Here is a 12,043-nt window from a genome sequence, read left to right as displayed (position 1 = left end):
ATCACTTCCAAGTAGCTTAAACTAGGTCAGAAATGTGTGACTCAGTTAACTCTGAGAAACTCAATAGGAACTGAATCACTCAGTTGACACTACATGACTCGATCAACACTAGATCCACTTTGTTAACCCTGTGAGCTCAATATACACTATTAGACTTGGTTAACACTGTGATCTTCTTCTCATTTACTGACTGTCTTAGTAGCCTCTACTATGCTCAGTTTTCACTAAACTTTGTCTCTAAATTTTGGTAAACATTGCATAGCTTGGTAAGCACTGTAAACTAACTCAGGTGCTAGGTAGACACTATATTATGACTACTTAGCTCGAGAACAACTAAATCACTTGGTTAACATTGCAAACTAAATGATAATCTTGGTAGCAACTATAGAGCTCGATAGCAATGTAACCAATTGACTAAATGTTGAGTCACTGATAGACAAATTGACCTTTATGTCAAAAAGTTGATCTCAAGGATTAGGGTTTGATGTCTAGAAACTTCTTGGGTGGTGTAAAAATATCTATTTAAGGAATGCCTTTACATTGTCTAGGACAACTCTTGGTGATAGTTCACAGCTCTGTGTTGCAAATTATTGTAAGGAAGGTGTCAATGTAGGTCTATATATTGCATTTCAAAAAAAATTAATTCCACATTTGTGGCGATAATAAGAAGCCCATATTTTTTCTCACAAATTGTTATTATTTATTTTTTTCTGTTACATGTTCCTGGTATTAATGGGAGCACCCTTTATCGGTGGTATCAAAGCAGGAATTCCTGAGGGTGTAGGTAGATTATCAAACATGAGGCAATTTGCACCAAGACCTTGGAATTGGTGAAGTTTGTCAAGAAGGATTTCTTGAGTGTGTAGATAGATCACTAACTATGAGGTAGTTTTCTTAAGGTTCTTTTGTTGCAAGAAGTTTTTCTTATGAAGACTTGATTATGGAGAAGAGAAAGAAGAAGATGACTTTTGTGATTGGATGGATTATGAGGATTCCTAAACTTGAGAAATTTAGAAAGAGAATGCAAGAAGAAATAATTTTGGATTCACAGAAGTGGATGAATAAGTTAGAAACATATTTGTAAAAGAGAAGAGATCTTCATCAAAAGAGAGATGTTGATAATTATTTGGATGCAGAAAAGAAAGAAGATCTAGTGAAGTGTCACGCATGTGATACAAAAGAAGAGAAAGAGGATGAACATGAAAAGATTTATAAACCTGAAGTTGAAGAAGAGGAAGAGCATGAAGATGAAAAGACTCATGAGCCCAAAGCAAATGAAGATGGTTTGAAGTCTACAACAATATAGGAAGAGTAGAATGCCTTTGTTGGAGATCAAACAAGTAAGCAGTTACATGATTTATTGAAGACATGGAAGAGGTAAAATTTTTATGAATCATGGGATGTTAAATTTGAGATGAATTTGAAAGATAATGATGATGTTTTACATGAGGACCTTGTTAGTGATGTGTGGTATGTTGTGATGTGGAGCCTAATCAAACTCAAAGGTTTATTCGATGTGGTTTCCTCTAGATTATTTCCATAGGGGTTAGGGGGAAATACCCCTAAGACAGGGTCAAGGGGTAGCACCCCTATGGTATCTTGGGGCAATGCCCCAAGTGTGCTCCCTATCATAGTATAGGGTGGATTCAAGGGGCAATGCCTCATGGGGGTTTTTAGGGGGAGCACCCCCAAAGCCAAAATGAACTTATATTGTAAAAGGCATTGGCTACTATTTTTCTATTGGACAACTTATTCTAGTGCTAATTTTGTAAGTGGAAACAGCTTGTATAAAATGGCTTAGGATTAGGGATTTTATAATGTATGGTGATATTTTAGCTTCTTGCAATAATATTGAGATTTAAGGGATTGCAAATTGTAATCACTAGATAATAATATTATTGGACTTGGTATTGGTGGATGTAGCCCAAGGATTGGGTGAACCACGTTAAATCTTTTGCACTCTCTTCTATATGATTTATTATTTCTGATATTGGTTATATTTTCATGTAACTATTATTTATGTCTATAGGTTATCCTAACATGGTATGAAAATGAAGATTTTTATAGAGTTGTTGAGTTTATTATAATTGTGTTAAATTCAACAAGATTGGAGGAGGATGGGAGTTATAGTTGGACAAAGTTAATTGTGGAGGAGTGTTGAACTAGAAACAGATACTTGTTTGAGCTAGGTGTTGGAAAAGAAGGAAGAAAGAAATATATTGGCAATGGACACTTGTTTCAACTAGGTGTTGGAAGAGAAGGAAATTTAAAAAAATATCAGTAGTGTGTACTTCATTTTGTGAATCTGTATTCACCAAAAATGTCATGCCCAAACTATGAGGGCAAAAACACACAATAATTTTTTATTTTTTTTATTTTTTATTTTATAATTAAGATGCTCCAAGTTTGATAAGGTTGAGATCAAATTGAATGAAAATATTCTCTTCATTTCATCTTAAGTTACATATCTTGTAAAGGCATACATCATTAAAATTTGATGCTCTCGTTATTAAAGTAATATCGATGTTATTTCATTTCATATTAACCTTAAAACAATAGATTTATATTTCCTCTATAACAATACATGAAAATTATTTAAATAACAATTTAAATGAGTTCATTCCAAATTATTTGAAAATATCATATCAAGAATTTATTATTAAAGGAAAAATTACATCTACCCATACCCCTATAAAAACTATTAAGTTATGATCAATTACCAACCTATTTAAGAAAGACTAAAAATAATATTCAAAGACTAATTAAATTAACATTAATACTAAAACAACTAAATTTTACTATCATAATATATAACTAACTAAAAACAATTTTAATTAAATTAACTAACTACAACCATAAATTAACTTTTGTAATAACATAGCAATTGTTTAAAAACAATAATTAACAATGTCAATTTAAACTAACCTACAATAACAATTTATAAACTAACACTATTAACAAATGATAAAATAAAATAAACTAACACCTAACTAAAATTATTAACGAATAGATTAATCTAAACTAAACTAAACTAACATAATAAAAACTAACTTAAATCAACTTAGTTAATAATTACAAACTAAATTTAAAATAACTTACAATCAAATAAAAATTAAACTAACCAAAAACTAATAACAAAATAAAAAAGAAATAAAAACTAACTAAAATAATTAACATACTCACTAACCTACTAACTACCTACATTACCCCTACACTAACTCTACCCTAACTCCCCCCTACACTAGCTCTATGCCCCACTAACCCTTGGGCAAGTGCTTCCCAAGGAGCGCTTCCCAAGCGTTGTCCTTGGGACAACACTTTGCCCGAGGGTATGCTGGCAGAGCCCCCCACCACCTCAAAACTTGCAGCCAAGTAAAGAAGGAGGACAAAAGCTTACAAGGTTTTGGACTTTGTTAAAAAACAATATTAATTGCCTTTCCCTCCCTTTGAGAGATGAGCGCTCACATTGGATGAGGAAAATTAGGGATGGGACATGGGGGCAGGGTGACGTCACCTCCCCCCCCCCCCCCCCCCCCCCCCATGTGATTTGTTGACTAGCAAAAAAATTTTTAAATAAAACCTTTTTAAATGCATTCCAAGATTGACATGCAAGGGGGAAAATTTAATGCAATAAAGACAATAAAGTTATGTAGTTAGACTAGGATATTTTAAAAGTTGATTTTTGCATTGATATATAAGTTTATTTATAAATTTGTTAATTTTTTTAAAAAAAAATTTCAACCACAATATAAGAAGGAATCTTTCAAAGATTCTCTGTTGCAAAGAGGTGGAATTAAATTGCCTCTTCATACAAAATCCAGAGAGTTTTCACTCTCTTGGAATACTTTTTTTTTTGAAAATTTTCTAAGTATAGAATTACAAGGCAATGCCAATATATATATATATTTTTTGGTCTAAATTTTCTAAGTATAAAATTTTCAGTTGATTAATAACCAAGGGGGGGGATTAAATTTTTCTTTTCAAAGCAAATCCATAAGGACTTGTTACAACTTAATATACCAAGAATTTGAATTATCCATTTTAATCAATAATGCAAGAATTGTTTGATTCTAATAATCATGAAAACTGAATCTACACGCATGATCATAATTTTCATTTTCAACATAAAAGAAAACTTGAAATTTTTTCAAATTGAACATCATCAATTCCATCCTATTTTTGATGTGTATCCATCTAAATTTAAATCACAACTAAATCACATGATAACCAATTATAATCAAACACCAATTTTATTGGCAAACCTGATTCAAAGGCTCAGTCGAGAAAGAACCAAGAAGAAAACCTGGCGTCGTTGCCACTACAACAAGGTTTTGAGATACAAAATACAAAGGATTCCAATCCCAAAATTTACAACAATGTAATTGAATTTCTGTCATGACCCTCATCAGGGGTTCCATATCAATTTCTGCAACACATTTCTACGAATCGTGGAGGGAACAAAATCGGATCAGGTGACCACAAGCATGACCAAGAACAAAACAAACATGCATATTCATACAAGGCTTTCACAATAGGATTCACAATGAATCAAAACTAGGGAAAGGTGGATTTTTCCAACAAGAGACATCAGAAACAACACCAAACCAGGTGCCTAATCGGGGCTATAAATCAAGAACTTTCATTCTTCCATTCTTACATGCCAAAACTCATACGTGGTTTGTGCTGACAGGTAGGGGCCCATAACACCCTACCCTCTCTCCCTCTTCTCATCCTGAGAAGAGACTTTACACTGTTGGAGTCCAACTAAAATGCCCTTTCCCAAAATTGGCCACTTCTGCCCTCTCCAAGGGTGAGTAATGCCAAAGCACCCATGCAAGAACATCTCAAAAATTCAAACATAAACATGAAAGAAAATCATTCAAAATAACATGGTTTTCAAAGCTTCCCAACATACCCACAAACATACAAACATTCAAACAACAACAAGGTAGCATAAGCATGAAACAAACATGAAATCTGAACAAGGGAGATGAGAATTCCTACCTTCACAAAGAGGTAATGGCAAAATAACAAGTTTGAGTAGAGCTTTTCCCTTCCTTGCTTCAATCTTCCAAGACTCCTCTCTAAATGTAGAGATTGGGTAACAACCTCAACTAGACCAAGAAGGGCCTCTAAATAAGCCTCAACTCAACCACCTAAGGGATCAATAACTTCTCCCACCCACTTACAATTCTAGAAACTCCTAATTCAACCCACACTATGGTTAAACACTAAGTGGAGGTGGGGTAAGACAACTCATGGTAGCCATAGTCAATTTTCGCACAAAAGAAAAATGAGAGTTTTTGAGTGGCCTCAAAAGTCAATAAAAGGGGCTTGGGGGTTGGAAAAGACCCCCAACCCATACCCATACCCTTTGGGTATAATTATTTCATGCTTTGAAGCCTTAGGAAAAGTTTTAGAGCCAAAGAAAGGCTAGGAAATTAAATAAGACCATCCAACAACTCTAAAATGCATATTAAGCACTAATTCGGATTAAGGATGACTAAGTTCGATTAAGAACCAAATTAGCAAACTGACACTAACTAAATCTGACCTAGGTCCAAAGGTTACATAGTTTACCCTAATCATCACACTGAAGAACATAAACAAATCACGAGTGTCAAGCGACATCATAAGAACATAGTTTACGAACATTAACATTTACTGATCACATAAGGATACATACATACATCTCAATTTAATTATGAACAAAACGGTTTCCAAAATTAGCACATAGGGATCAGTTATGTTCCTCCGTTAGTTTTCTTGGCTAAAATATCTGCACACTCATTGCACACATCAATAGTCTCAAAAATCACATGTACATATGTATATATACGTATCAGGAATCACATAAATTAAAACATCCATCTATAACAAAATCAAGGTTCCTCTCATCCTATTCAATTCTTAACCATTTAAAATATCTTAAACCAAAAATGTTAATCCTATCTTTTTACTTAATTCATCAACATACATAAACATAAAACATCAAATGACAGACATCAAATATTTGAAAATAACATCACACAACATGAAATAATATGATATGTTCAAGTATCTGATAATGTCTCAACATCTCGAGAATTGAGTATCAAAATGATAAAGTAAAAACTAAGGCTGCGAAGGGTCGTGGCGAGGCCTCACATCAATTTCCTACCACGGGTATTTGGTGTAGGAGCATCTTGCATCAAAAAATAAAAGGAGGTATGATAATAATAAAAAATTAAAAAATTAAAAAATTGGAGGAGAGAGAAAGTGGCAAAATTGGAGGAAGAAAATAGAACATAAAAAATGGAGAAAAGGGATTTTTTGTTTACCAAGATGCATAGGTGGCATTAAAAGAAAAGAAAACAAAAGAACATAAAAAATGGAGAACTAAAAAGCTTGATGAGAAATTAGAAAGGAAGATATCAGTCAAAGACAAGTAAGGGTTAGGTTATGAACAAGGAGAATTTTCTAAAATAAATGAGGCTACCAAAAATTAAATGGAGAAACCTAAAAGAGATATTAATGGACAAAAATTTAGTGACATATATTTTCCATGTAATAAATTTGGTCATAAGACAAAAGAATTCAAGAGAAATACTACTTATACCACAACATTTTTAGGATATTATTTTACATGTTGGTAGTATGGACATATATCAAATAAATGTAGACCTAAAGGAATACCTAATGCAATATCCTTAAATAAATTTAATCTTATGTACTCTTTAAATGAAACAATTCTGATTATTTTGCAAAGGATTGCAAATTAAAGATAAAATAGAACAAACCAAGGTATGGAAATCCAAATTTTATTTGTTATCGAAGCAATATTTTAGGATATATTGCTAGAAATTATAGATATAATGGCATGATAAATAAAAGAAGACCATCAGTTAATAGAATAAATCAACATGTTGGTGAAAAAAGGAAAGAAATTGGCATTAATCAAGTTAAAGATGAAATGTAGAAGACATTGGTTAGGAAAGAACATATTTATTCATATGGGGAGACTAAACCAACCCCTGGTGTGGATTCTTCATCAAAAAACTAATTAGGTCTTAAAACTAAAGGGGAGGTATTAGCAAAGTTAGATTGATCTTAGATTATTACTTCTTGGATCATAGATAGATATTTTGAAGTTTCATTAAAATTTTGGAGTGATTCAATGTTGTAGGAGACACTCCAAAAATGAGATCATCAAAGAAGAATGTAGTAGAGTAGTTGAACCAATCTAAATATCATAAGTGAGCAATGAATGTCAATGCAATCATCCAACTTGATGTGAGATTAACATTTATAATGCTTGGTTACAAGGTATATTATATAATTAATAGATTGAATTCAATCCGAGTCACTATTTTACATAGTGCTAATCGAATGTTGAAGGAGAATGCTCAAATAGATGTGTGTCAAATTTTGAAAAATTGTCCAATGGAAAAGCTAATTAACGATAAATCTCAGATATTCAATTATGGTTCCCTTCTTATTCACATTTTTTAAATGTTATAATTTATGAAGTACTTTCCTAGTATAAATAATATCACATGGGAGAAGGATACACCCCTTGCACTATAAATATATGTAGATATCATAGCATGTAAGACAAGAAATGGGTGAAAAAAAGAGATTCAGGGATTCCTTAAGATGCTCCATGAATAAATGCAACAAAGAGAAAGATTTCTAAAGAATATTGTTGAGATTTTTATCTTTTTGTGTTACCCTTTAGCAAGTTATTATTGTTAGTATTGACAAATAGATTAGTTCTTAGATTACTAAACTTCATTATTTTTCTAGAAAATTCTAGACTTGTTATAAAATGTTAAGTAGCGTTCATTTGATTATTTCTCTTATTGTGTTCCTTACAAAGTATTTTTTTTTAAAGATTGTTAAATTACTTACAGACTTTCTTTGGTCGACCAACAATTATAAGAAACAAGGATTTTATCACATTTTGAGAATTATGTTGTGTTCATTGTGATATTAGAAATGAAATGTTTTATTTAAGACAATAAAAAAGTTCAAAAAGAATCCAAATATATGTACTTGTATATTTCACTTATATCATTTAATTCTTATTTATTTAACTAACAAAAATAGATTTATATAACAAACAAAATTTAGAATTAAACATGAAATCATCGCTCTCTTAATACATATATCACGAACCTTCTATAATATGAAAGGCTCCAAAAATATTTTTTAGCGTCACATTGTACAAAGACAAATTGTAACATGATAGACCCCCAAAGATATTATTTAACATTGCATCGTACAAAGTCAAATGGTAAAATGATAGAACCCCATATATTTTCTTTAATATTACATTGTACAAAGTCAATCGTCACATAATAGACCCCCAAAGATTTTCATTAACACCTCATTGCACAAAGTCACTTGTAACATGATAGATTCCCAAAGATTTAATTCGACATCACATTGTATAAATTCTATCATAGACTCCTAAAATATTTTTAACTCCATGTTACATAAGATCAATCATAACATAATAAATCTCAAAATCATATTACATAGAAAGCCAATTGTAACATAATATACCTTAAATCTATTTTTTAACACCGCATTATAGAAAAGTCAAATACTCTACATATGCCACCCTTAAACATCACAGACTAAAGAAGAAATTAAGTTTGGAATAATAAGTCAACTTTGACTATTTAACACTTCAAGCCTAAAAATCAAGTCTTAATGTATGATGTTTAAGTTGTTCGCCCTACATAGCTACAAAAGTCTACAACTACTAGACAGTGAATTTTGTGAACTCCATCAAAATCAAACATTTTACCTAATCAGATCTCTCAATTTTGTGGACTCCAATTTTGTGGACTCCATCAAAATCAAACATTTTACCTAATCAGATCTCTCACGACGACTTGTCACCATTAAAGAAACAAACTAAACGGTTTTAAGTATTCAAACACTATATTGATTATCAATCTTACTCATTATATTCCTCCAAATCCAATTGCATGGATTTTCAGATTACCTATGCTGCTAAACTACGTCACAAACAAAACAAGAAAAGAAAATTCTAACAAATAGCAGCGGGACCCTTAATCTCAGATCTCTACCAAATGTCATCACATGATCTTTTCACTGTGAAATGTAGAACAATCCAAACAGCAATCATGGAAGATATGGATTTGTATTCTTGAAAAGAACAAGAAACAAATTTATGATCCAAATACCCCAAGTCAAATATGTACACCCACCTTAAACTACTCCCTAAATAAATAAAGTAGAAGTTTTGGCTATCAGTGTACGTGCCCTCTACGTTTTAGATCCATGTATGTAGTTTGTGTACACGAAATGAATTTGCAGAGTTTTGGGCATTTGAAATATCATTTGCAGAGAGCTACTAAAACACGTCGAGGAGGTTTTGATGGCCTTCTTGCATGCATTACGGCCAAGTTGTCAATGAGTAAAACATCTCCTGCTTCCCATTTTATATCTACACTTTCCTCGTCCATTTTTCTCCCACTCTCCTCCATTACTCTCTCTGGAATACTGCTTCCATCTCCACATATCAATCTATTGAAGTTTGCCTCAGCTTTTCCATATGTGGCAGCAGGAATATAGTTGAACCAGACCTTTCTATCTCCATAGCCATGGAAACTTCTTGTGGCAGGAATTGGCCCTGCAATGATGTTTGCACTTCCATCTTCTGTCCATTGTAGCTTCCCACCTCCTTCTTCTACCCTGTGGATTTTGACAATCATTAGTTATTGCTCCAATTCGTGCAAGAATTAATATTAAAGACATGAAATGATAGATTGTTTTTACCACCACTGGTTATTTCTTCAATCCTCACAAGACTTATTGTTGAAGACATGAAATGAGTTCAGATTTGGTTTTTATTGATGAGTCTCTCTTTAGTATCTTATATTTTGTATTGGAGTTATCTTATGTCTTATATTTTGCATTAGAATTATCTTTTCTTTCTTGGATCTTGCAAACAGTTTAAACATCACACACTAAGCTTCATTCTAAGATCAAAAGTGTTACATTGTCAAAGTTGACTTATTTTTTCCAAGCTTAATTATCTGCTTAGTGTGTGATGTTTAAGATTGGCTAGATTTTGTAATAGCGTAGTAACCCTTAGCGCACCCTACTTTGGTTCGAGATGACATGTGTTCTTGGTACTATCTTGTTCTAGACTGTAACCTCAACTCTAGACTGCAACCATCCATCACTTCCAAACAGTATTAGTTCTATTTTCTAACTAAGTTTGGTGTAAATTGTATAATTAAGTACGTAGACTTTTTTATGGATCACAGATTACAATAGGATTTAATATTAAAGACGTGAGATTTCAACCATGTATAATATTTAACACATTATATGTAGTTGCATATAATAAATACATCTTTACGATTTAATATTATATACTAAAGCATAATCATCTTTAGACACACCAATCCCATCTCCATGGTGTACCTCGTCCCTATATTGACTACGTTAGGTTTGGTTTAAACTGTATAATATGTACACAACTTGTTATAGGGGTCATGTTTTGTGATAAAATTGATATTTAAGACAGCACACAATTTTTAAGAAAATTATTCTATATTGTCTTAGAATTCAATAATATCAAGTTTGTTTTGACTTTCTATTTCGAATTATAGTTTATAATAAGTTTTTTTATGTTAAATATATCAAAATTCTACAATTTATAATATGTAATTAATATTATTCTAAAATTGACTTAATATCAACATTATAAATCACACTTTATAACCTACCATTACTTAAAGAAAATCAAAAGAGTTCTCTCATACAAGATTTTAATCAAGATAACAATTCTGATGAAGAGGAAGAGTAACATACTTTCTTTGTGCTTCTTTGGGATCAGCCGTGTGCAAATGAGACTGCCAACTCTTGCCTAGAAAATAACCAAGATTATCGTTTTTGGGCAAGAGAGTGTGAGTGAATATCCCATTTGTATCCAGCTGTTCAACAACCTCTGGAAAGTTGTGTTCCATGTGAGCCGCAACTCGGTGGCTCTGCACAACAGCTGTTTGTCCACCCTCAGGTGGTGCAACCTCACAGAAAAAGATGACCTTGGATGGAAATTCTTTTGTCTGCACCCAAACATATTTCATATAAACTTCTAACTTCAATACATGTATAGATCAATGGAAGCATAACAATATCAGAGGGTGTGTCATGTCAACATCATTGATTACATTAAAAAAAATTATCTAGTATACTCTGATTAATAAAAAGGCTATTCAGTTCTTACGCTACAACCAAAAAAACATGAAGAACAAAATGAATTACCAGAGCCATCTCATGGTGGAAGAAGATATGTTGGTCTAGAGGAGCTTCATTAGCAGTCCAAACTCTACCAACAATATTCTTTCTTGGAACAAGGCCTTTGTAGGGCTGTTCTTCCCATCCAAGAGCTTCCACGAAGCCATTGAAATCCTCTGCAGACTTCAAGCCAAATCCTCTGAAAAGAATAGCCCCACAATCATGCAATTCTCTTTCAATCCATGCTCTATTCTCTTCTAATGCCATAAATTTCAAAACTACACCAAATTCTTCCTTATGAGAAGGAATCAGAACTTTGGGAAACAAGCGACCATCTTGGAGTTTTTGCTCCTCGATTCTACCCTCCATGAAATTGGCCATCTTTCTTGATTCAATATCTCACAAATATTGAATTCAAAGAAGCCACACAAGCACATATATTTTTCCCATCTGAGATGGCTTAAATAGGGCAAGGCAATGCATTGAATTGGGCAGGTCAAAGAACAAACAGTAGTTCATGACAACGACTGCTATGACATGTCTGGTCGGTTACCTATGAAGAAATTGTCTTCGACTCGTGTTTCATTTGAAATCAATGAAAACCCACCATGCCATTTTCTGTTATGCCTGTTTCGATTCTTCAAACTGCTATGTTACACGGCAATGGTATTTCAACTTGTACTGATTCCTTGCATAGAACATGTTATACCTTGTAATTAGTATTCCTCACACGGAACAAACTGTTCACATTTACACTGGGTGGTGGGGGATTCAGAAATAG

The 12,043-nt window shown here is 32.6% G+C and overlaps 1 protein-coding gene across 1 annotated transcript; it reads right to left on the bottom strand.

Moving 5' to 3' along the window:
- Nucleotides 1-8,912: 8,912 nt before the first annotated feature.
- Nucleotides 8,913-11,774, bottom strand: LOC149533707 (clavaminate synthase-like protein At3g21360). The gene is made up of 3 exons (XM_089806801.1): nt 11,290-11,774; nt 10,837-11,090; nt 8,913-9,708 (listed from the first exon to the last, which is right to left on the bottom strand). Exons 1-3 carry the CDS (start codon nt 11,641-11,643, stop codon nt 9,351-9,353), a joined length of 966 nt encoding a protein of 321 aa, XP_089662927.1. The 5' UTR covers nt 11,644-11,774; the 3' UTR covers nt 8,913-9,350.
- Nucleotides 11,775-12,043: the final 269 nt, after the last annotated feature.

Source organism: Cupressus sempervirens, chromosome 10 (genome assembly GCF_028749045.1).
Source record: "Cupressus sempervirens isolate cs-2001-9-10 chromosome 10, ASM2874904v1, whole genome shotgun sequence".
Taxonomy (NCBI): domain Eukaryota; kingdom Viridiplantae; phylum Streptophyta; class Pinopsida; order Cupressales; family Cupressaceae; genus Cupressus; species Cupressus sempervirens.
The sequence above is the reverse complement of the archived record's forward strand: the minus strand, read 5'-3'. Positions and strand labels throughout refer to the sequence as shown.